This window comes from Anas acuta, chromosome 2, assembly GCF_963932015.1.
Source record: "Anas acuta chromosome 2, bAnaAcu1.1, whole genome shotgun sequence".
Lineage (NCBI taxonomy): Eukaryota > Metazoa > Chordata > Aves > Anseriformes > Anatidae > Anas > Anas acuta.
The window spans coordinates 24604089-24631555 of record NC_088980.1 but is presented as its reverse complement, the minus strand read 5'-3'; the positions used below and the strand labels follow the sequence as shown (position 1 = coordinate 24631555).

The 27467-nt window shown below is 37.9% G+C and overlaps 1 protein-coding gene across 3 annotated transcripts in view; it reads right to left on the bottom strand.

Annotated features, from left to right (window-relative positions):
* Positions 1–27467, bottom strand: part of ANKIB1 (ankyrin repeat and IBR domain containing 1) — a 97932-nt gene that overhangs the window by 44050 nt on the left and 26415 nt on the right. For all 3 annotated transcript variants that reach the window (XM_068673935.1, XM_068673937.1, XM_068673936.1), the window contains exons 2-3: positions 22221–22486; positions 4312–4612 (exon numbers count right to left, since the gene is read on the bottom strand). In XM_068673935.1, the coding sequence (XP_068530036.1) occupies positions 4312–4612; positions 22221–22408 (489 nt within the window). In that variant the 5' untranslated portion in view covers positions 22409–22486. The remainder of the gene's footprint in view (positions 1–4311; positions 4613–22220; positions 22487–27467) is intronic.

Below are 27467 nucleotides of genomic sequence, written 5' to 3'. Positions count from 1 at the left end.
AGCGTGATTCCTTCCAAAATCATCATCTATATGGCTTTTAACTATGTGAGCACAATTGCTTCGTGCTCTTGAAATTTAATCTTTTGGATAACTGTGTCTACTTCTAATACCACTGTATAACCCCATCTGGAGCCATAAAGGCAGCATGATTGAGGCAGACAACTCCTTGCTCCTTGTAAATCCTTTGTAAATATAAAGTCTAAGTTACCTGTGGATTTGAAGTGTAAGTGTAATAGCTACAAAAGACCAAGGAATGGGAGCTGCTCTAGAAAATGCAACTATTCTTTCTTTTTGAAGGATTTAACAATATGGGTCCAACTGCTGGCAGTTTACAAATCAGTGTAATAGATAAAATATTTCACGAATATGAGTAAGCAAGCTCCTAAGTGCCAGAAATTAAAATATGTTGGAAACTGTTTGCTAAATGTTTCTTCTGTTTATCTCTTCATTACCAGATGCAACCATTCTTATGTCAAACCATTTCATGTGAGCTTTATTTTGTTTTCACTGACTTTGGCTTGAAGAGGTTGATGAGTGCTAAATCCTGATACATCTCATTGTCTGCTAGGACACACACATTCATCATTTAAACAATAATGTTTAAAAACAAATGGATCTTCTTGGGAAAGGCTAGATAGAACAACTGTGATTGAAAATCTCTGTAGCTAGAATTTATCAGGCAGCTGGATCGAACAAGTGGTATTAAAAAATAGCATGAGAGAAAAGCACATGATCTTCTGCAATCCATAATTTTCTCTGTTTTTCCAATCTAAAAAAGAATTAAAAGTTGACAGTCAACTTAAAAGCAGTATTTACTTAGACCAAGGACACAACCTGATGCTTGTTTACAAATCAGTTGCATCAAGAGGCACTATCACAGAATCACAGAATGGTTTGGGTTGGAAGATGCCTTAACATCACCCAGTTCCAAGCCCCCTGCCATGGGCAGGGACACCTCCCACCAGACCAGGTTGCCCAAAGCCCCATCCACCCTGGCCTTGAATGCCTCCAGGGATGGGGCATCCACAGCTTCTCTGGGCAGCCTGTGCCAGGGCCTCACCACCCTCAGAGTGAAGAATTTCCTCTTAGTGTCTAATCTAAACCTATCCTCTTTTAGTTTAAGGCAATTTCCCCTTGTCCTGTCATTATCTACCCAAGTAAAGAGAGGAGACTTCTCCAAGCTGAACATCCCCAGCTGTCTCATTTCTTCACAGGAAGTCGATCATATAACCATACAAATGAGGAAAGATGTAGTTGTAGCTGTCATTGACAGGAAGAGTCAGGCAATACTGTTGTGCAATTCAGTTACTGTGCACATTAATTAGCTGGATTTGAGTATAATTTAGCTAGAAAAGACTGTGACCTGCCTCCCTGGTGAAACTTGGGACATATGTAAGTAATTTTTAGGGAAGTGCTGAAGACAAACTGCTAGCATGGAGCTTGCAGAGCAGTAACAACATGGCGCAGAGAGGCCACGGGGGCAAGATTTAGGAGGTTAAATAACAGAACATAGTAGCAGCATCCTGTTAACTCTTCTCATAACTAAGGGACCAGACAGCCAGAGGCTTACATTATAGCACAGAAAACATCACAGAGAAGCAGTTTCCATTCATTAGAAGCTCAGAAAACTACATAGGAAAGATGATCTTTATGCTAACAAAATGAAAAGCATGTTGGCTAGAAATAATAAGACACCAGGCTAAGCTTTTAAAGAAGGAACTAATGAAAAACCAGAACAGCATACAGTTCAAGGTCGTGACAAATTTTAAATGTTTAGATAGAATCTGGAATCTCGATGGAATATAATCAATATAACAAAGTGATACCACTGGACAAATTACATGAGAATCTCAGAGAAGTTCACAGCGTTGGAATAGTGATGCTATTTTTTTTTCCTTTTTAAAGCTCATAGATAAATAAACTAGCTCAACCAACAAACGCCAGAGAATTGAAATGCAATACAGTTCCGGACTTTAATAGAAAAAGCATTAATGATCTACCTGACCAAAACTGCAAGAGAAGTGAGATGCTAACAAAGAACAGGAGTGCTACAAAGCCAGAGCACACAAAGTGAAACTTCAGACACTGAGTATCCCAAGTATACTGAGAAAATGCTGTGCTAATATATGATGTGTAAATTAAATTTTCAGACTCCATAAATGACTGAATCATTGGCAAACTAGTTAGTCAACACATGAGAGGAGAAGCAACTCCTGACTTTGTCCAGAGTAATGCGCAAGACCTGATTCAAAATGTTACTGTGAAAGAACCACTCAATAACAATTCCCAAAACGTACTTAGAGCCAATGTCCTTGCCAAAGCAAAAAAAAAAAAAAAAAAAAAAAAAAGACAAATGATCCACTGCCTAATTTCACAAAGTGGTACTGAATAAAAGTGCTGAAATTTTCTAGAGACATTAGAAGAATCTGTCAAGGTAGAGTAGCAGGACAGATTCATACAGGAAATAGGAAGCTGAAGCTGTCTCCAGATGAAGAAAATGTAAAGAACAGTCTGGAAAAGTGAAATGTAAAAACACAATGAATAAGGCTAATAATGGTTTTGAACAATGTGCCAAGTGCCAAACAATTCAGAATAAATCATTTCAAAATCATACAGTGAATGTGTCTGTAAAGTAGGTCGCTGGACAAAAATGCAAAAAGAATCTCAAATAATGTAAAGCAGAAACATGACAAGAATTGCTGGAATCCTGCTTCTCCGTGGACGTACCACGTAGGTCCCTATGCTTTATGAAGGACACCAATCAAAGTCTGCTTCCAACTGAAGTCCCAGCACAAGTGGTTCTAGAACAAATCAATAAACCAAATACTAATGAATCTTCAGGACCAGATGGTACTTATTCCTGAATCATAATGGAACTTAAATAGGAAATTTCTGAACTATTTATTATAATATGCAACCTATTGCTTACAGCTGTCATGGTACAAGATTAGAAGATGGTAAAAGTAACACTAATACTAATAATAGCACCACAGAAAATCAGGAAAATACAGAACAGTACATCTGTGGTAGCTTGATAAAGTAAACTGACAGAAAATACAATCACAAGCATTACTGATAGATATTTGGACAAATATGAAATAATGAGGAAAATACAGCTTTCTTTGAAGGACGTTACATACCACTAATTTATTAGATGTCTCTGAAGGAGTCAAAAATGTGTGCAAGAAAAAGCTGTTTAATGCAGTCTATGTACAGACCTCCAGAGAGTTCACCAAAAACATTTAAGAAAAGTAGACAAGCATGGAAAGCTGTTTGACCAAAGAAATAACTTGTTAAAAGGCAAGGAAACAGGGAAAATGTCACTTTCTACTGCAAAGAGAGGTCACCAGTGAAGTCCCACCGGTCCTGAGACCTGCCTGTTTAAAACGTGTACAGGTATCTAGAAAAGCAAGGGAACAAGTTGATAATCTCTGCTGACGATACCAAGTTAACGACTGAAGAGCAGATTCAATAAACATGAAGTTATGCACAGCAGGAAAATAACCTACATTTTACATACAAAAGCTGAGCTCTAAACTAATCATTACCATTCCAAATACAAATCTTGATGCTATAATAAACAGTCTTATGAAAATGTTAGCTGTTTTTGAAAAGGTTAGATGTCTGTTCTTGTGTTCTTTAAATTAAATTACCAGCATAATTAAATACTATTTCTCATTATTTGGTATAGTTTAAAAATAAATTTGATGGGAGACCTTCAAAGTCATTATGATTCCCAATTACTCATTGATATCCACCATTTTCACAAACATTAAAGTAATTTTTAATTTATAAAAAGGTAATTATATTGGAGTATGTTTAATTATATTGAAGTATGTTAGCAAAGTTGTATGGCATCCTATAAAAAAGCTGGGCACTGTAAATTAAAGACATCAAACCTGTTTTAGAAACATGGACAGCCAGCATTAAAACTCTAATTTTCTTTCAGGAAGTTATTTCACTTCTCTTTACACATACAGGTATGCCTCTGTTTAATTTTAAAGCTTTTTCTCCAATGGTACAGTCTTGTAATTATTTCCAACTCTTATAAGCCTATGTCAGTCTATACTGTGCTGAAGAGTTTATGTCACAAACTTAATGTGTATGTAATTCATTTTTTCCATTGTTTTCTATGCAGTGTATGTTCTGGGCTGCTTATCTTTGTCATTTTTTCAATTATAGAAAAATAGAATTAAAAAGTTATTTCAGTATACATTATCATTTTTTTTTCTTGAACTAATTTGTGAAACACTCTGCAAGTAATTTACTAATAGCAGTTATGCAGACTCATGATTATATATCAATTTTTACCTCGACGCAGGTTTTCATCCCTGAGGCAGCAGCATAGTGCAAAGGTGTATTTTTTTTATTATCAACAGCATCAATAGCTGCTCGTTCGTATTGTCCTTCATCCAGCTTTGCTCCCTTCCATTTCAAGATCATTTGCAGACAATCTGCTCTCCTGCAGTCATCTTCCGAGGGTCTGGTCAGGCGAGGATGAAGAGCTCCTTCCGAGATCATGATCTGAGGTCCCATACACAGTAAGTGCATAGATGTCTCATTGTGCACATTCCGTTTATTTGGGTTGCCATCCCTCACAAAAAGGAAAGTTCTGCAAGAAGGGGAAAATAGAAGAGAAGTAATTAGCACACAATTCCACACATTTTCGTGAAGTGGGAAGCGTCTACTATGACAGCTCTTTTTAATTCTTGACAATATTTTGATTAGCTGTGTGAGAGATTAACATTAATAGGTAATTACTACTGGATATGTCTTCGGTTAACATGTAGAAGTACAAAAAAAAAAGGTCATTCATTACTCTATGTGGTGTTTACAAGTTGCTTTACCCATTTAATTCCTCTCAAAGACTACAAGTTGTTTTTATTTTCATTTTTGGGAAAGCTCTGTTTAGAACACCGGTCCATGTGCACTTAAGAAAAGTTGGGGGAGTGATAAACATCCACAGGCGTGAGTACTCTCTGCTCTCCTTCAATTCTCTTAGGAGTCAATAGCCAAGATTAGGATGAATTACGGAAATATCAAAAGCACATTTGATTACTTTGTCCATTTGTGACAAATTTTAGTTGGCCAAGTTTCTTCTAAAACTCTGCGTTGTTTTGCAATAAATGTTATTAAGTCACAAGACTGATGAAACAGATCATTTCTTTTTCTACTCTGCGTTCTTAATAGCAGTGCATTTGGTAGTAACCTAATTGAGAATGCTAGAGTACCTTCTTAAAAATTCATTCTTTTTCCCCGTATCTTTAGTCAGACATAAAGGCAATATTTACTATTTCTTGAAAATATGAAATACTTTTTCTGCCAGCACTTCATGCATTGAGTAAAGACACTATTTGCTTTCTCATTCTAGAATATATGAAAGTGAAATATAATGCAAATATGCCCACCTACGTGGATGACAGAGACTGGCAAGAATTTAAGTCTTTTCTTGGAATGCTTTAGAGGCAGTTCAAAGTGGACAATTAACTATAGCAGCAAAAAGGGTCAGCTGAGGAATGGAAGGGAAAGAACAGACTGATTCCTGGAATTGCAAATCTAATTCCTGACAGCTCCTGTGGCCACGCAGCTTTCTGCTGCATCTTGCCAGCAACGAACTATAGAAGTCACAATCCAGTTCTGAAATGAAAGAACTAAGACATGCTGTACAAGGCCCATGAAACCAAACTTGCTTTAGCCTTTTGAGGTATATGCCATTAATATAATAAATGATAAATTAACAATATATTTAGGTAGTAACATTTTCCTTAAAGGAGGGTGTACGGTAGGAAATGTTAGGAAAGAAAAACTGTCTCTTTATAAGTGGCAATAAGAATCCCGTAGGAGGTACAAAAAGAAAGCAAGGTACTAGGTAGAACTGGGGCTGGGGAGAAAGCTACAATGAAAGGTTTACATGAAGATAGGAAGGATGGTTCACAAAAGAGGTAAGTTCACGCTAGATCGGAAGCATGGCACATACATTCAAGAAGTCACTGCAGAAACACATGTGCTGCTCCCACATGGCCCCTCACACATAAAGCCAGCAAACTCCCTATTCATCCCCTCTTCAGGCTGTTCCCTGCCTCTAGCATTTTTCAAGAATGAAAAAAAACGTTTTTCTGGATTCCTTAAGTCAATACAGGGGACCAGTTTCCTCCATCCCTGCCCTCACCTCTCAGACTAATTGAAAATAGTTCCAATCATTTTCTGTTCAAAACAGGCAGCTCAGCCACCCAAACGCAGGCACAGCCTAAATACAAAATCAGACTATTGATCTTGGTGAACAGCAGAGCTCAGAAGAACTTGGTAACCGAATTGACAAAAGAAAATAGAGGCAGTTTAACATTTTCATAGCTTTTTTCAAAGATTCTCCCAACCAGTTTATGATGACTGACATCACTGCTAACCACCAAAGCCTAAAAAATAATTCCTGAGTTTCTATAACAACTTAAAAAGTAATCTCTATACTGATCTTAAAAAAATACTGCAATTATTAGTCCATATAAACTTCTGAATCCACAAATAAACTACTTCAGGCAGAGACAAAAATGGAAAATCGAAGCACATATAACAGCAAAAATCTTTTGGCCCAGAGACATGTATTAATCAATTTTAACTGTGGGTCTGTATAGAAAAATGCATAAAAGCAGTACAGCAACAATTAGATTGGATGTAACTGAAAGATCTGCATGTGAGGTCATTTACAACTAATAAAACAAGATGACAACATTCACATGTCCCACACAACAGTTAAGTTTTACCATCTTCTGTTCTCCAACAATAAATGTACCTCACCATCTTTTCTGAGTGGAAACTGTGAGGCAATTACTTACAAGAAGTTTGATATCAGGTTGTTACCTGCCCAATTATGCTGCTGTTACTGCCTGGTTACAAACTAAGGTGCCACCTCCCCTTTCCACTGTCCCCGAGTACACCCCAGCAGGCATTACGTGGCACGCCTTTCTCTCTTTAGGAGCTCTCCCATTCTTTTGGAGGACAAAGCATAATCCTGAAATTATTTTATTAATAAAGGAAGAGGCTATATAGGGTGGGTGTGGGACTTCCCTCTCACAAATTACTGAAAACAGACTGAATTTAGTAATTCACTCTAAAAACGTAGGTACTGTTTATCTGGCCTTATAGGGGAAGGATGTCCTGACAATAGCCCTGTGGTCAGCTGATTTTCTCTCCTTTCTTCCCTTTGAAAATCTCTGAACATCTTGAGTTCAAAAAGAAATTTGCTACTAAAATATTTTTCTTTTAAAGAAGTGGTAACAAAGTATTCAGATGAAAAGAACTTCAGAAATACAAAGTGGTCTCCTCTATAAGCTTACAACTCCTCACCACAGGCCTGCCACACACCACTTGGCAGAAATCCTAGGAGGTCTTCAATAACAGGACGTCTCTGACAATCCTTTAATTTCTCCTTTTCAACTTATATTTTCTGATTCCTAAGCCTAAATTCTGTTCACCAAACCAGTGTCAGAAATGGGCTACATCTCTATGCAGACCACTCTGTGCAGACAGCCTACAAGATAAAGTAATGGGGGCTGGCCCACATGTGGCTAATCTTGAATAATCTTTCTCCTTCTTGTTTGATTTTCCCTCCGTTCCAATTACTGTAATTGCAGAATAAAATAAGCATCCAAACAAGAAACACACACACAAAACCATTGTATTTGTTTATTGTAAGAACAGCTTCAATCTCATCAAACTTGAGGAAAGGCTCAAGAAAGACTTATAAATTTGTATTTTTGTATCACAGATTTGCATGTGTTCTCTAAAACTGATGATGCATTGTGGTTTTACCAAATCTTTCTGATAAAACAAGGTCATGCTCTTCTGGAAGTCCTTGAGAAGTAAAAGCTGTGCTATCACTCCAGTCATCACTGGACTTTGTATGCCATCCATCACATTCCATTTTCTTGAAGATGCTGACATACATGATTGCCACTTCACTTGCCTGTTTCATCATATGCTTTTTACCTGTATGGCTATGGTTAGCCATGTCTATGGTTAGCTATGGTTAAAGGATGTGTATCTGGTCACACTATGGGGGAAAAACAGACCAAGTGCTACAGAGTAATAACAGTTTTTGTGCATCTAATTCACTTACTTACTGGTTTTGAGTCTGTATTGTTGAAATATATTTTATTTAAATTAGCAATACAACAGTTAGAAAAAAATAATAGAGTTAAAAAATATTAGACATTAGTATTAAAGAAATTGTGTTAGTCTCCTCAACCTAATCACCTAAAATATATACTGTGTTCAAAACCATAATCTAATTTTTGAGCCAACCACTGAAATGGTTCCAATTAGCTCACAATACTTTGAAATAAAAAGTAGATTTAGAGATGAGGTTTTGCAGAACACTTAAAAATTTCAAAATAACTAAAATGAAAGGTTTTTCAAATCCCTCTAGAACACACTGAAATTTGCTTTGGATGCCTCAATATCCATTTTCCACCTTTTTTATTGTATTATCTAAAAAATAAGACATTATTCTGAAGGAATACTTTGTGAGAATACATAACACTGCCAAGTAATGTCTCAGAACTAAATTTCCACAAAACATTATGATATTATGAAAAGTTTTGATATAGAATGGTTCCCTTGTTGTTTTTCAACAAAACATACCAACAGAGACTGTTCTCACAATAACCAGCAAAACATGTATTGATGTTTTTCATTTTCAGGTCAGGATACATATGCTGGCATTGTAAATTTCAGTATTAAAACTTCCTGAAGACAACATTTCCCTTTCTGTAGCTAGACTCATTCAGCTGTTCTCCATCTTACAGCTTCCAGCTGTCTTCAATAAGCCACATCAATGTTAAAACTACTTGTACCTTTTCTCTAGGAGTTTGTGCTGAAATAACTAATTCATTGCTTTAAAAAGCCTTACTTTGGCAGCAAAAATGATCCTTAGAGAAACCTCTCTCATTACATTATAGCAGACATGGTAGTTGCATTTGTTATGAAATATGAATATGGTGAATTTAAGATTAAAGATCTTAGTGAGAGAGAGCGTATTTTGTTTGCTTGTTTGTTTTCAGATGAAAGGGATTCAGCAATACAGGCAAAATGCTTCACAACAAATTACATGAAATGACAAGACTAACTGGTATCAAATGGTATCCAAAATAAAGTATAACATTTCCTTGACTGAATAAGCTTTGTGTAGTTTGAAATAAGAAGTGGAAAGAATGAAATGACAGAAGGAGAGAGAGATTAGAAAAATGGAAGCAAGGAAAGAAATGAATGAAGGAAAAGGAAAAAAGAACTCAGTGATGAATGATGAGATGAATTGCATGGAAGGCAATTATGTATGAGAATGGTAGATGCTTTGGATATGAAGATTTGCAGGTACCCATTGTAAAACCTGCATATAGAAAACACACAGCTAAATCTAAGTCCTCTTGGTCTCTGTGAGATGTAACTTTGGAGACTCACTAAACTGAATTTTTATAGTTCTTTTGCAATAAAATCTGTTTTACAGTACTACATTACACTAGTATATTTTCTTCTGTTAACTTCCTTTTACAATTCATTTTTATTTTTACTTCAAGTAAAGATCACCTCAACTTAGCCTTCAATGTATTTTTAAACTGCTGTATGAACAAAGAAGTATAAAGTTGCTCATTTTTCAATTCATACTCCTTAAGTCCTAACTAAGGCATTGCCAAATCAAGATTAAATAAAGTTTTCTCTTTCAACATTACTGTTTCCTTCTACTACAACCCATGAAAGTTATTAACCACAGGTCTCCTAATGGTCCATCCCCAGGCCCCTGCATCTTCCTTATAAAACAAACAGACTAAAACAACAAAGTTCACTGCCCTAGGAAGAAACAGACAGCAGCTAAGGATGGTAAACAACTTCCTGTCTGCCTCCTTTTTCACTGGTTTTAAAAATTAGATAACTCTTCCACATTCAAGACAGTAGCCTTAGCTATTTTTACCTGGAGTCCAGACCTAACAAACAATTTCTAAGCCTCTGTGTAACGCAAAGTTTGTAAAGGTAGCAGCTACTTTTGAATTAGAAGTATGATGAATGACGATTAGATGTACAGGAATGAACAGATAAGAAAGTGTAATAAAGATGGGACCAGACCCCCTCTGCAACCACTACGGTGGGCTGCGGTAGGGTACGAGGACACCCAAATGGCAGCTGCTCTGCAGAAGCCCTCAGCAGGATTTCCTGAGGAGAAGCACCCGAAGCAGTGTTGAGGCTAAAGGCTTTACATGGTACAAAGGCCTCACGACCTGCTAGCAGCACGAAGCCAACAGAGACAATTCAGTACTGCATGGGGGGTGGACTTTGCCTTTCCCATCAAGTGAAGCTTGATTTTATTTCAAAGTTTGAACTCAGTCTGCCTAACGTGCTAGACGGCTGCTATTAGACCCACATACTTCAAATGTCAGGAGCGTCTTGTGGGTATTCGTTAACCACATCTTTTCCTCCCACTTCAAGGTGCTTTATATCCAACATGCTGACTCTGCTACTTCTTTAATTCAAAGTAAAATGTCACTCTAAAATTCAGTGGAGATCTGTCTGTGATTTCTGTATTACACCGAGCCAGGCCTTTAGCTTTTTTAATTACCAGAAGGCCTTCATTGTCACCTCCCAAGCCAAATGAAGTTTCTCAAGGATCTTTAGCTATCTAATTATTGCTGTTTAGAGTTGATAACACTACAATGTACATTTCTGTTTTCTGTTTTTATTTAGCGCTTTATCATCACTTACATTCCGTGCTGTGATATTTTAAAGCATGTGATTCACTCCTGAATCAGGTTACAATGCATTGATTTCAGAATAGCACAATGTTTCTGTGGTGACCTGCAAAAGCTGTAAATAACACTCTTTTTCTTACAAAACACACTTAAAACTTAAAAACTTGCAGTATTTCTCTCAACAACTCTACCAAAGTTCTATTTAATAATCCCAAACTATGAGGATTTCATCCATATTACAATGACTATAAGCTGCAAGCCATTAGTTTTCCTGTACTAAGATTTATGTGGGTAACCTTTGTAGAAGACTCAAATGCTGCATGGATTCAATTTCTCTCATAACTTGAGGTAGATGTTTCACCTTATATGTATTCCCTGAAAATTGTCTTAGGCTGAATTTCTGCATAAAAACAGAACTTCAAGGCTGTCAAACCAGTGCCCTGTTTTAAAACTAAAACTTCTGACTAAAGAGTAATTTAAAAGGCAGCCTTAGTAGTCAGTAACTATTGCTATAAATTTCTTCCACCATAAAATTAAGCTTCAGGGAGAAGCACAATAAAACTCTTGTTTTAAGAAGTTATTGAATAGAATCATACAATCATTTAGGTTAAAAAAGACCTTAAGATCATCAAGTCCAACCATCACCCTAAAACAAGACGTGTCTGAGTCCTGCCTGCTTGCAGATTCTCTGTTCTTAAATAAGTAGAAAGGTACCTTTCTGTATTAAACAAATGATATAAAGACCTAGGATGGATTTAAATCTTTTAAACTGTCATTGCATCGTTTTACTATCACTTCATAGCACAAAGAACATTCTGACTCAAAGAAGTCTTTAATCAAGGTAGACTTTCAAACCCCGCAGCAAGAAATATTAGCTTTTTTTTTCCCAAGAGATAAATCTATAAAACCTCCCTAGAAAGCCATTCCCTTGCCTAAGATCAACGCCTGCCCTTCTGTCAAAGCTATCTGGTAAAAAAAAACAACTATCCAATCATCTCTAAATATGTTAAAATCTTCAGTAAGAATCATCTACTGCAGGCAGCTCTCAAATGCTCACTTAAAATATAAATTTTCTAGAACAAATTTGTGTTTTTCTGTAAACAACACTGGTGTAGGGAAAAAATAGTTTTGATTACTTGTTCTCCTTGTTTGTTGCATACCTTCTGTGTCTCATGAATGGGTATGACAAACACCAGAGCTAGCAAAGGCAACCAGCACCTTGCTCTGGATATATAAATAGGTTTCAATAGGCCCCAGCATCCCCCTTTTCCTCATCTTAATTTCATCCAAAAATCAAAGGGACAACTCTTCAGTCTAAGGGGGATTCAAACCAAAGCTGAAAAGCCCAGCTGAATACAGGGCTTACAGTCCAGAGAAGATGACTAACATCCCCAAATGGGTGAATTAATACATTTTGTATCAACAAATTCATTATTTGGCAGGGTCCCATTTTTACCGACGGTATTTGGTGCGTAAGACTTTCAAAGAGCAGTGCTGTAGACCCTTGTGATTTGGCTCATAACTTCAGAGGTATAAAAAAACTGCTTTTTGCCTGGAAATGTACTGGTAGAGTGAAAAAATGTATTGCTTATGGGAAATACCACTTAACCACACGGCAGTCAGACTTTACTCTAGTTACAGCTTCCAGATTTTGCTTCAAGCTGTAGCTCTTTGCAGAATCCAAACTTGAGGTGACAAAAGCATTACAAAAGTGTTGAAAAAAGTGGCAAAAAAAGAAATGGCTGTAACATTTACACCTACTACTACCAGTATTTGCAGAAAAGCAGCAAGAGACTCAAGATCATGGGGCTGTGAACTTGAATAATAAACAACTGACACATTCCTTCATTCTGGGAAACATCAACACGACCATTTCTTCAGGTTTTACTAAAAGGGTGATGAAAACAGCTACATTTATGGTCTGTTTCTCTATGCAATGCTATGTATTTATACCTATTAATAGCTATATATGTATGTATACACACATATATACAAATATGCGTATAAAACATATGAAAATGTATCTATGTGTAGAAAAATAAAACCAAAATAAAAACCAAAAAGTAAAATGAAATTATACTGGTAGTTCTGATAGCTGGAGACCAAAACAAACCCGAACTGCTAAAAGACTGTGAAACTTGCTGATTTTGATGCAAGGTACTTATGTATACTATATAAACTACACAGCAAATTGCACTACTTTATGCAGTACAAGGAAACTTTATGGAACCTTTATGCAAGGTACTAGAAAAGGAACAGCAACAAGGAAAATTAATCTGCGTAGGATTCCTTTTCACAACACGCCCTCTAGTCCTTGAGTTAACTAGTCCATTTACGTCCACCTTACTATTAAAAAAGTTATACTGCAAACTCCAGTGAAAGCATAAACCTATAGCTAGCAGCTTTTTGAGCATTAAGAGAAGTATGCCCAAGCCATATACTAAAAACCCAAGCCCTTTTATTCAGTAATTTAAGAATCTCATGTAATGAATTAAATCATAGTTATTGAATCATTCAGCTTCCAACACAATGGGTCAATACTGATGCATAAAAACCTTGAATAATCATCATTATGTCATTAACCTGAAGTACTTCCCCCTAAAATGTACTGTAACAAACAACTGTAGTGTTCTAGGAAGCACTTCATTATTTTTTTTTTAGTCATGACTGACAGCTGCATACAAGTATAGGTTAGTTTAAATAGTGTTGTGAAAATATTATTTCCCTAGGCAGCCTCAACTAGTACAATAATTATTGTTTTTTATTCTTATTTATTTTTTATTCATTGTGTGGTAGTAGAAAATTATTTATTACTTGCAGGTACTTCTCTGTTTCATCAACTCTTAAGCTTCCCCCAAAGCCCAAGAATCTGTATGCAGTAAAAAGAATAAATAAATAAAAATGGGTAGGAGACAGTGCCTATTTCTATTTTAAGATAAAGAATCTGCTGACAGATCATTAAACTCTGCCTATTTATCAAACAAAACCAAAAACAAAATACCGTGGGACTACTACCCCAACTTTTTATAACCCGTAAATTCAGCTGGCCCCTTGCCTAAGAACTGTTATGAGCATTGCCAGAATTCCTGTAAACATTAGTAATATCCTGCTAAAAAAGGAGCAAGGTTAAACCAGGAGCAATCTGGGCTAATGACAAAACATAGGAAGCAGTGGAGAGGCTGTCAAGGACACTGTACTCCACTGCTGATGGAGGTCTGTGAAGAGCTAATTCTTCATTCTGAAATTTGAAGTCTTCACAAACATTTTAAGATCTCTTATGTCAAGGACTCCACTCTGGCCCCAGATGCTGTATTTTTCCTAAACAGAAATGCCTTCCATTTTTTCCCATTCCTATGACTCTTATCAAATACAGTACATCTGGCAAAATGAATTAAATCCACTTCCTGAGTACTCAAACAATTTCTGCAGATTTTCATAGATAAATGTTAATTTGAGGATCAAGTCCAAACTATGGTGCATATGAATCGTATCTTAGAGCAATCTAAGGTTAAAATGGAAATCTTTGCCAACATTTGCTCCTCTGGGCTCGTTTCACTTATGGGCTTAATGTAACGTTCAATGCAAAAATACTGCCTAGAACTCAAGCACAGTGTTCAATCTCTCTTAAACTGGCTCAAAAAAGCCTCACAATCTTTTTCACAGCATTGCTGCAATTTCACCTATTGCCTCCCCAGACAGCTTGTTTCAAACAGATTATTAGTGATTAAGGGTAGGTCAGCACCTGGACCTGATTCCAGTTTGGGATTGACTCACGTTGACATAGCAACCCATCACCTAAAGACCTCTAAGAAAGGTCTTACACAGATACACATCAAAAATAACTTGCTATTTTATTTACTAAAAAGACGCAAATATCTTGAAAAGTTTGTTTCGGTGGTTTTGTGTCATCTATTAAGACTGAGTATGAACTTTTTTAAGTAGCAACCTTTGGCTTGGCAGAACACAGAAGACGTAGAGGGACAATGTGCAGGAGTGTCCAAGGGACGCAATGGAATTGTAGAGCACAGATCCAAAGATACTCTACACTAAAAGCAAGGAACACAAAACTTGGTTAATCCTTATAGTTGTTATGCTGTGGGACAAAAAAAAATCATACTTTATACATGGTTCTAAAGCCTGTCAGAAGGAACAGCAGCACCAAAACAGAACTAAACCATTCCTGATGCAAAAAGGTGTCAAAAACATCCTGAAGTTACCCTTAATTGGAGAATGATTGGATTTTGTTTTGGAGTGCTTTGAGCTTGTTCTGTTGTTGGACAATTAGGAATGCTGCTTCCATGATCCACTGAAAAGCACTTCTGGCTTTTATTTCTATAATCTAAGTGAGATTTCAAAAGAAAAAGAGTTGCATGCCAAATTAGAAGTGGCTTCCACTGGAACTGGCTGCTTACCAGCAACTTTTCTGACTAAATGTCTTCTGCGATGCAAAATCTGTATGATTTTCATCTTTCTCTGGCCCTTAATGCTATACGTTTCATTAGAGTTAGAATCAAATCCCTTACTTAGGTGTGATCCTCTCAGCCTCCTTTCCAAATGCCTCCTTTGAACCCATTTTTCCAAAAAGACTATCCACACAGAATGATCTTCCCAGGTAATTGTGAGATTCTTTTTATATTGTTTCTAACAAATGCCGGATGAAATAATAAGCATGAAACTACCAAGGATTGGGTTCATTTTCACCATTTAAACATGCAAATTTGTATTTCTGCACACAGACTGTTATCTTCATATCAGCTTGTAAATCACCTTGCAGTGTATGACATCTAGTGTTGACATTATTTATGTGGCAAAAATGATGACATTACACAATTACTAATGGGCCTTCTAGCAGTTCTATTCTTTTTCTTTCTCAAAGGCTATGAATGTAAAATAGAGATTGTCTCATCTTCCTCTCTCCCTTCCTCCCTCCAGAAAAACCCTTTCGATCTGTACATTGCTTGATCTTTAATGATACCAACAGAATACACTTTTTATTCTTCTTAAATGTCTCAGTGAAATAATTTTATTTAAATTGAAAAATATGTAATTTTTAAAAATTGATTCACCTACAGTTTATATATATAACGTCACTGAATAAATTAGCTGGATATTGCATTTAGCTGTAAGAGCTAATTATTTCTGACAGATTTCAGTTTATCAGAAACTTCAAGTCTCCCAGTCACTCACTATTCCTGTACCTACTGAGACAGTAGGTTCCTCTGATGAGGAAGCCACGTGTGCCTCCAGCTCCAGGGTGAGGTTAAGCCATTTGACACAATGAATGATTCAGCGGGTACCAATCAACACGACAGTCACAAACTCTACCTGGTAACAAAGTCAGTTGAAATAAAGATTCAGTCCTCCTTGATTAGGACCAAAGCTATGCTTTATTCCTTTACAACTCAAATATAATTTTACTTTGCCTGTGGTCAAATAGTCACAGGGTTCTGCTAAGGAGAACAGACAACACAGAATAAAAAATCTTTAACAGCATACTGCATTGATGTATCTCATCTTTCCATTCACAAACATCAAGATCTTATTTTTGCAGTATGTGATTTTCAAGGAAACAAAAAGAACAATGCAGGGAATAGATGGCAAGTCTAATAACAACATTTGAACAGTCTTTAAACATGTGGAGGAAAGAGCACCGCAACCTAAGATTTCTGGTATTATAAAGGGTGCAAGGTGAAACCATAAATAAACACACTCAACAGCAGAACCTTTAACAGGCACCACACATATTCAACATACTAAGATTAAAATTATCAGAAATCAGTCAGGAAAAGTTCTTTTTTAAGAGGCAAAACCATAGCAGCTGACAGTCATTTGAGCTTTACTTGTAGGCCAGGCTACCATTAATATAAAGTCTGCCTGCTGTTGCGTATGGATTTTTGCGTTTGGGTTTTAGGATGAGAACAATGCTGGTAACACATGGATATGAAGTTGTTGCTGGCAGTGCTCACCCAGAGCCAAGGCCTCTCCTGCTCCATGCGCTGCGCGGCCAGTGAGGGGCTGGGGGTGCACCGGGAGCTGGGAGGGGACAGCCAGGACAGCTGGCCCAGGTTGCCCAAAGGGGTGTCTCACCCATCCCATGGGGCGTCAGGCTCTGCAATAACAGCTGGGGAGAGGAGGAGGAATTGGGGGAGACGTTTGGAGTGATGGCACTTGTCTTCCCTAGGAACCGTTGTGCATAATGGGCCCTGCTTTCCTCGGAGCGACTGACACCTGCCTGACGATGGGAAGGAGCAAGCAAATTCCTTGCTTTGCTTTGCTTTGCATGCACACACAGCTTCTGTATCTCAGCCCATGAGTTCTCTCCCCCATCCCACCTGGGGAGAGCGAGTGAGCAGCCGTGTGGTGCTGAGCTGCTTGCTGGGTTAGGCCACAGCTCTCCACTTGAGAGAAGTCATGTTCTGAGATACAGGCTGCACAGATCTCCCTCCAACGTATCCAAAACTAGTTTTCAACATGACTGCAAAAGCAATAACAACCAACAAAAACTGGCATGGGAAGTCCCAAACGTGCCGTAAACAATACAATGCTCCCTCTGATGTCAACAGATTTTCTGTCAAGTTTATCCCATGCAGCATATTGGTGGTCTCAATAGACTTTCTCTTGTGACATTATAATTGCCTAGATCAGTCCTTATTGAAATCTCTTAAGTAGCTATAAAAGCTAGATTAGTTAAGACTAGGCTGTAGCATGCATTGACCTGAAATACCCAAAGCTGCACATTTATTAACTTATCAGGAAATTTCAGCTGAGAATCCACTGGTATTTGATCTGCTCTAATTCTACTGCAGTGAAAATTACTTCCCAAATCCTAGCAATGAAACAAGAAATACTTCCTATAGCCAGGTCTTGGACACATCTACCAATGTTTCTCTCTGGCTTGTTTAGTTATGCATTAAATGTATGAGTTCCTTTACCATTATCACTGTTAGACAGGCATCAAGAATGTTAAAAAAAAAAAGTGACTTTTTTCAGTTTCAGGATTCACCCCCATTTCCACACTCTTTTGTAACAGGAAATCTTTACTTTTGCTGTTCTAGAAAAAATCAGCTTCACAAGTCCCTTTTGTCCCCCACAGCCTCATGTTTCTGTCACCTTCTCTCTCCTCTCCACCGTCAGCCCAGGACCAGGAGTAACTGCTACAAACAAGCCACCTTGGGCTCGGATACTCACAAAGTGCTCAAACGTAGCAGTATGAAGCATAAATTGGAAAAAGTCTGTCATAGACTCAAAAAGCTTCCGAGTAAAATTACAATACTGAAAGTAACACCACAACATACCTTGCAGAGTTACAGGTTATCTAAGAAGGTTTTTCCTTTCAACCATTAGTAGTTTCCCCATGATTTCCAGGCACTCTATCTCAGCCACCCGCTGGAAAAGCCTATGCTGATGTCTTATTTCGGGAGTGGTTCACCACCAGCCAGACCCTGGTGGATACCTTTCCAAATTGATAGCATTTCTTTGAAGCTGAGCAGTCAGGTGGTCCCAAATATACCTTGGGATTAGGGGAAAAAAGCCTGAGGGCAGCTGAGGTACTTGATCATCCGAAGACTGAATTTTCTAAAGAAAATAAATCCCCTGTGTGCTCTTGCTCTGTAATATTTTTATACCCATTTACTAAATGAAATTTAAACTATCCTCTTGAACAGGAATCTTCTGTCAAGACTTTCATTCATAGGGGATTGTGATAAATGTTAATGTAGGGTAGGATCAATTTGTATGTCGTACAAAGCTCTCAAAATCAATGTGAGTATTACGCATCTTTTATTACTTCTTGACGTTTCTGATGGTTATGTAACCTTTTATTTTTCTTCCCTGAGTCTTACCTATCATTCATGGAAGACTACCTGTTTATTAGCCTGCAATAAACACAATCTGAATAGTGAGATCAATACAATTTTGTAACACAGATGACATTTCTTATCCAGATCTATTAACAGCCAAGGCAAACTTCTCTGGAAGTCAATGCTGAATTCAAGTACCAACAGCAGATGTCCATAGACTGTAACACAAAATCACTTAGTAAATGACACTCAAATTGTTCTCATGATATTTACAATATAGTCCAAGAAAGTAAACTTGAAACTTTTAGTTCTTTGCTTCCAAAACGGAAAGCAACCTTATTTTCTGGAGAGATTTTCTGGCAGCTCAAGAGAGGCAAGGTGCTGTGGCCCCATGTCCCTAGGTCCAGCCGGTGTAGAGGCTGAGCATGCATCTCCAGCAGACACACACACAACCTTATGTGTGCAATATGGTATGTGGTGATCCAGAAAGACAGAAACAGCACGGACATGACCACAAGTGGCAACTGTTGGCCCTCATTCTATTTCACTCTCTAGGTGAGCAGGATGAAGGTCCCACAGTGGGAAAAATATACATCTGAAGTCAGGACAGACAGCAGTGATCAGGCACAGGGCATGGCCAAATATATGGACCAGCCACCTGTTTACACATCCTGACTGGGCAGAGCAAGTGAGACAGCTCTCGGCCCCTGGGAACTGCTGAACTACACAGCTTCTGGCAACTTCAAGCAGTACTTCGAACGTTCTCGTTCGTGCTAATTAGCCACAAGCAGCAGGTTTTGGTTTTTAAACATTAAAAGCTTGGTAAAACAAAGTGATCTGTGAGGTAAACATTATATCGGCTGCAGACTGAGCAAAAGTTACATATTAACTGAATGCCTAACTATTTTCCATCTTTTATTTCAACATTACTAATATATCAAAGCTTTCTATGATACTTATGATAAATTATCATAGATATAATCTGAGTATTTTAATACGTTCTTGCTGAATCTTGTGAAGAGAAAAGAAATTAATGGCACATTTTCATAGATATATCAGTAAGTATGAGGCTACAGTTTGATTATACACTAAATACAGTTTCTGGACTGTAAAAGCTGGAAGAAAAGCACAGCAACCAGGTGACTCAGATTGCTGACCTTGTATAAAATAACTACATGGTTCAAAATGGTTGAGAAATTTTTGTCTGCGTAAGTTTCTGCCTGGAGAGTTAATGATGTAAGGTTTGATCGGATCAGGTGTTTTGCTTCATGACCCTTTAACCTTTTCTCCAGTTCCTTCATTTTCTTCACCTCCAAGATGACTATACCAGGATGTCCTCAGCTCCCTTTCATTGCAAACTTAGTGCCTATGATTTCACTGAGACTTTTGACAGTCACCACTAGCCATACATCAGGGATTTTGTCCCGTTGTTTTAGTATTGGGCAAGAGCCCTGTCAGGTTATTTCTGAACATCCCAGAACATCTCTCTTAATATATTGTGTTATTCAAAAGGTGTACTGACAACTGCATCATGCTACTCTATTTTGAGAAATGAATATGGACATGTTAGTTCATATCTACCTACAACAGCACAAGCATCAGCCTATGAAGAAAAACTGAACGTTATGGCATACAAAATATTGTCTAGAGTTTCACCTACAAGTCACTGTCACTATAGGTTCCCAAATATTTAAAACATTCCATAAAGAAATATATATACAACATTACAGTATTATGGGCATCCCATAACTGCAAATCTCTCTCAAAATACATACAGATTAAAGTTCAATTATTTTTAGATACTGTACCTCACCTGTAAATCGAAGCATTCATTTCAATATTCAGTTTATTTAATCTCTACCATATCCAGGACTTTCTGTACCAAAGGGAGGAGGCTTAACTGGGAAACACTTGTGCCCTTTCTACTATCGACTTTGCAAACAGGTACAGTATAAGTACAATATTTATTCACCCTTACTATGTCTTTCACATAAAAAGGCAAAATTGTTCTCTAGTATGTGTCACTGATGAGTTTTGAACAAAGCCATTACAAAGACAGATGAAAAGTAGTAAAAAAAAACAAAAAAACAACACAACGAATTACTCAGCAGAAATGACAATTCCAAAAGTCCAGGATTTCATTAGCAGATTCTAGCAAATACAGGTACCTTCACCATTTACTAGCAAAAAAAATTATAAATCATGGACAGAAATTAGAAAAAGGAATGAGTCTTTTGATCATTTGTTTGTAACATGCACAAAATAAAACTGCATTGTCCTGTGAAGCTTAGATTCTAAAGGTCCCACATAGCTAGTAGTAAATGTCATTTCTAAATTACTGATTATTTTTAATGCAAAGCAGTTATTCTAGATCTCATCATAATGGCGAAATATGAATTAACTAATGGACTGCTCAGCAGACAGCAATTATGACTCCATTTCTTTCCATTTATGCAAACAATTTCATGTTTCCTTTCAAAGAGGCTGTATTTTCTTAAACTGAGAGAAAGAACCTGCAAATTGCAGAGAAAAAAAATCACGTAAAATGTGAATAAAAACTGAATGCTATTTTAAATCAGGTTTATTAAAAAAAAAATGGGGGAAAAGGAACATTTTGGCATGTTAGAAAATAAAAAAGAATGATTCAGTGGTGAAATTAAAACATCGGTTAAGTAGGGGAGAAGAGAAAAACAGCAAAAAAATCAAGGCAGATGAGAAGCTATAAAGTTTAACAAGTTGTTAAATGAATCTAAAACACCAAGGAAAAAAATATGGTTAGTGGCTAGTAAAGTCCCTCAACATAAGAGGGACAACACAAACTTGAATACCACAGGCCCATGAGTAGATATAAACACTAAACTAAAAAGAATATTGAAAAAAAAAAAAAAGAGTATATATTTATATTCTATTTCCTAATATAAATAAGAGGCTATTTATGAAATTCTCTCTAACTCATTACCTACTAAAGAAGAGGTTTAGCAATGTCTACTTGGAATAAGATTCATGAAACACTAGGCTGGAACAGCTTGTACCTGTGATCTCTGGACATGGATAAGATGCCTAACTCTTTGATGTTAATCTTTAATTGATTTTAAAGCACTGACAAAAAATACAGAAGAATGGAAGTAGCTAACATTAGGGATTGCTGTGCATGTCAACTGCAGCAATAATAAATTTATTCATTATCATGATATTCGCGTTTGCTGCTATTATCCAAAATCGAAGAACAAAAGCTGCCTGTTTATTCTTTAACACAAGAATAAACATACTGTCCCACCTGGAAATCTATGCAATCAGTATGGTATCAATTAGGTATGATACAAACAGATCATTTTAAAACAGGAAAACACATCAAGAACAGTGGAATGGGCATTACTTTTAAAAAAAACAACTATGGTATAGGAATCTTCAGAAAGCAAACTAAAACTGTCCAAGATTAATGTTATGAAGAAGGAACAGACACTAAAATTAACACCTAAAAATAAAATTAACACCTGTTATAGCAGCCTGGGATTATAGACTAACTTGCATGTTTTCTATTACTATTTGAAAATCTTACAAATCCTGTCTGCAGCACACATACATATGTATGTATATATACACACACGTAAGATATTTATAACTCAGCTATAACTCTTGCATTTCTTAGACCAGTATATACACAAATAAAACACTGAATTATACTCACCCCAGGATACGGTTCATTCCATGCCTAGCAGCATAATGTAGTGGAGTATTGTGCTGGTAAGTTTCTCCATAAGAAGTATTTGGGTCAAGAGTTTCTTTTAGTTGAGGATTGCTCTCATATATTTGGCAGGCCAGATTTTCATCTCCATTTATAAGAGCTTTGCGGAATTTGGTAGTTGTATTTCCCATGTTGCTATTCTAGCTATCAATGGCACTTTTTCCTTTCCCCTTCATCCACTTGCGAGGTTCTGTAACATGCTTCACAGCCTAAAAAGACAAACAGTATTTCAGTTATTCCGTAAAGCACTCTTTGCTAGATAAATTCACCTGGAACTACAGCACTGTAAGCATGCATGTGAAGATTACTTAGGGCCTGTAAATTCTGTTCATTAATTGATGAAGTCCTTATAGACACACACAAATTTCCAATTCTTCATGGACTATTTCCCTATTAAATATTTTAACTACATAGACTCTTTAAACATACAGAAAATAAAAAGATGGTCAATATCCATCTGTATTAGCAGACAAGGATGAACTTCTGTGAAAGAGAAATGAATTAAAGATTAGAAGAGATTCCAAATCATAGCAAAAACAAAGTCAAATCCTTAAACAAGGAGGTAAAATTCTAAAGTATGAACAAAATCAGACCTGAGTTAACTGTTACTTACAGAATATCAAGTAAAAATGTGCTTGAAGTACCTATGCACATGTTGATGGGTGTAAGCAGCGGGTTATTGTGCCAGCAAGACCAATACACACAAGCATGGGATTTATTATCATAAAATCATTGTGGCCCCATCTTAACAGTACTGCTAAGCAGATTCTTAAAAGTGTTAATCCTGTTTGAAAAATGACACAGACCAACAGCGGATTGATCCGTACAACACCAGGCATTATAGTGGCACTATCTAATTGGACCTTACAAGAACTTCAAGGAACTGCCAGCTGCCCTATTCCCCTGCCTCTCACCTTTATCTGAGGTAGGGGACCAGCAGATGGAGTTATAGGAAGCCTGGGCAAACAGAGCATCCCAGCACAGCTCAGCTCATGAGATGGGACAGCAGAGGCTTATCAGGCTGTGCAGTCTGAAAGAGCACATTGCATTTTGTGTCAGAGGGACAGAGAGGGGACTCAGCACCAGGCTGCAGCTGGTAGCACAGTGAACCTTCCAGGAGGTCTCTTTTGTGCACGAGTCACCCCGTGCACACTGCTCCATGCCAGATCCTTCCCCCCACAACACGCTCTCTGGGATCCAAATATGCCAGGCACAGCAGGTTAGGAAACTGAATTTGACTGTGTTTGGTACCTACAATCAGGCAGGGCAGGAACCTCTATGTGCCCAGTACCTTATGTTCTGTTGGTTGGGACCATCTCAAACTTCCCTATTTGCTCTCCAGCAAAGTCACCAGGCCCAGACCACCTTGTAGACAAAACAGAGGAATGCAAGGGGTCTACTGTTGCAGAAAATCTAAGCGAATCAGGATGTATATATAATCCATGTGAAAAGGATTTGGGGAAACTATGGGGAACAGCTACAATGCACTTTTGTTTCCCCAGAGCAGTCCTTTCATGAGCTGCTTCAGCTATTATGAACTTACAAGTCACATTAATTGCAAGAGTAACAACAAGCAGGACTGAGCAAGCTTGGACACTTTTACTCTGCATCCAAGTCTTCCTACAGCTTTGCTCAGGCCCCATTCTGTACGGGATGTTGCTGGCTGGAGCCTTGTGCTGTACCCTCTCTGCAGTTCCTTTGACAGGTCATTTGGTGAAGAAGAGGGAAGACTTTTCATCCTGACATCACCAGTGCATGTCCCTCAGTCTGGGCCACTCTAGAAGGAGTGCAGTGCCCTTGGCGGCCTCCACTTTCATCCCCTTTTCCTTCAAAACTGTGGCGAAGCAATGCTTTTTTTGGAGTTGTGTCCTACTGCTTGATGCCACTGTGGGACAGAGATCTGCTAAATGAGCTAACTCAGCATGCTGAGCGTGGTGACCCCGTCCTCCGCTGCCATCAGAGTCAAGCAACTGCATTAAGCACCTGCACGCTTCTCATAATAACATAGAAGTAGGTACCCTGAAAGCAGATGCACACCCTGTTATAAACACAAACCAAAGCCAAGATTCTTCAATCACACTGGATTCTGCAGCATTTTGTGTCTTTCTGTGGTCCCTGTATTTTACAGTATAAGCGTATCCCGATACTATGTTTATAGTCTTCAAGAAGGCTCCTGCATGTTCACATTACCACAACACAGCTTTCAGTGCTTTAGATTAATGTGCTTCCAGACATACAAATAGCTGCATTACAGTAAATATTCGATAGTTTTAGGCTTTAATGAAATAGTGTACCAAACCATGAAAACATCTTTACCCTTTTCAATAAACCGGCAGTTCATTATTTCTCTCCACATAAACCAAAATAAATAATGTCTAATACCTTCACCAGCTGGGATCTCAAAAACGACTTGAAAGAATAACTTTCAGTCAAGCAGTCAAGTTTGTTAATAAGAAAAGTTTACGCTATTGTACTACCCATTAGTCCTCTATCCACCACCAATATTTCTTGAGGCCATAAACAAAATTAGACAAGAACAAATGCCTGAGAGATATCACATTACTCAAATCTTCATGAAAATCAATAATGCAGATCCCACTAGTGCCTTCAATGAGAAAAAAAGCACAAAAACTTCTCCCATGGTCTGAAATTAGAAGATAAGAGCATCAATTGCTGCACACTTATTTCGGGCAATTAGCACATGGCTAGCTTGCGTCAGCTGCAGCACACATTGCCTCCTGCCCCATGCATTGAACAAACCTGGGAATGCATGAGAGGGGGTGCTAGGAGTCTAAGGAGATCAGATGGTGCCCTTAGGGAACCTGAGAAGATGGGGCAGGGTGATTCTGCTGAGAAGCTGAAGCACAATTTAGGTTGGATATTAGGAAGAACTTCTTTACTGAAAGGGTTGTTAGGCATTGGAATGGGCTGCCCAGGGAAGTAGTTGAGTCACCATCCCTGGAGGTCTTTAAAAGACATTTAGATGTAGAGCTCAGTGATATGGTTTAGTGGAGGACTTGTTAGTGTTAGGTCAGAGGTTGGACTCAGTGATCTTGGAGGTCTCTTCCAACCTAGATGATTCTGTGATTCTGTGCTATTTAGGCAGAGGTCTGTGAATGCATGGGAGAACCCATGTCTGTGGAGGGTGGCTCTAGAGAAATTAAGAGCTCAAGTTAGTGCAGTGCAGAACTTGTAAATTTCATTAGTTCCACTGCAAGCTGAATGACCTATTTATTTTTTGATGGAGTGTGGATATATTAGGTGGCAGCACAGTGTTCAGGAATGAATAATAAAAGATGGAAGCGCATTGCCCAAAATAATATATACATTACCATAACATCTGGGAGCTTTAGGAACATGCAGCATGTACTGCAAAACAGTGACATCTGCTTTCCTAAAAAAAAAACCTACAGCCTATGTGCACAATAAAGGGCAATATGTGATACAGACATGATACAGCAAGGTGAATTAAGAAAAACAGCAAAATTCTGCTCTACATAACACTCTCCAATTTTTAGGTTCTCGTTTCTCAGAGTCAAAGGAAAGGGAGAACTTTAAGAAGGATTATAAAAGAGTAACAATGTGGCTTTGAATAGACAAGTGCAACCTCTCCTATAACCAAGAATCAGCATAGAGGTATTGAAAATTTAGCAAATGGCTAATTGAACTATAATCATCATGTTATCAAAAGAAAATGAGAGATGATAGAATGGGGATAGCCCAGGAAAGCACTTCAGGTGAAGGCAAACAGCTTACATTTCATGTGATAGCAAGAAACCAATCTCTAGAATAAAGCAAGGAGAGAAGTGACGGGGTCAAAACTGATCTAGGAAATAATTCCCAATTTCAAATACAGGATGCTATAAACTGTGCTAATGCCTTTCACCGTCATACAGCATCCATAAGGAGATTCATCTTTCTCACTCTTAGCCTTTTATGCCTCGATAATTTGGTGGGTCATGCTGCAGTTTTCTTTTCTGGATTAGCCACTGACTGTGCCAGCAGAAATGCAGAAAGACGGGTGAAGCTGCCTCTGCACATTGCTCTAACAGTGGGCTCCCAGCACCTTGGGAAGTCCAGAAGAAACCAAGACCTGACAGCTGCTGCCTCCCTCAAGCTGCTGTGGCTGCTGAGTGCTCTGCTGTAAAATACTCAAGCTCTGCCAGCTGTGTTGTCTGACAGGTCTACCAGAGACCAAAGAAGCCTCTACTTCAGCTGAAGGAGAAAAAGGACAAAATGTGAGCTGTTGCAACAAACTTCTGGATCTGACAATGGCTGAGAGGGGCCCAGGCTGTCTTCTTTGTATTTTTTTTTTCCCATTCCATTAAGGGCTTCCCATCCATTAGGTGCTCTCGGAGGACAGTGAGCTAACAAGGCCAGTGCTGGAACCAGGCAGTGATTCATCAGAGAGAGGAGACTTGGTTTGCTCTTTCAACCCCTCACTTCATGCATCTGAAGGTGATGAGCATATTATATGCACATTTCCTCCTGAAAGAGAAAGAGAAGGGGGGCCTGGGAGATCCAGCCAGGTCACAGCCTCAGGGACGTGGAGGCTCCCCCAGGCTGAATATTGGGGTGGCTGACACTGCCTCAGGAGCTCCCAGGCTACTGATGCTGGAGCCTGCTGTCAGTGTCACTGTTCTTGCTTTGGTGTTTACATAAACTTTTATGGTATTTTCTTAATGTGATGTGTTACAAAAACATTGCAGAATAATCAAAAGGACAACAGGGAAATGGCAGTCTTCAAATATTGTATCTGAATAAAATGGGACTCAAAGAGAATTTTACAGGCCAAAGACGAGATATTTGTTTGGTAGGCAGACCTATTTGCTAAATTTTCAAGTTCTGTGATTGCAAAAGGGCTGTATCATAGCCATTATTGTAACCACATAATATTTATTACAACAACAAATAACATTACAACCTTTTATACTGAAAAACACAGGAAAAACAGTTAGCTAACACAGCATTTAGTATCCCCCTACTATTTCAGAATTTCAAACATCAACAATGAGACTCATTCAAACTCAGTGACTGTCTTTACTACTCTACCATTCCCCAATAAAAGTTCCAGGTTAACCATAAATCCAAAATACTGTTTGCACAAAACGCCTTAAAGTGAAAGGAAAGATTCTCATAAACTCTGTCAGGAGCATCACACGTCTCTGCTTTGGCAATAAGCAGTAAAAC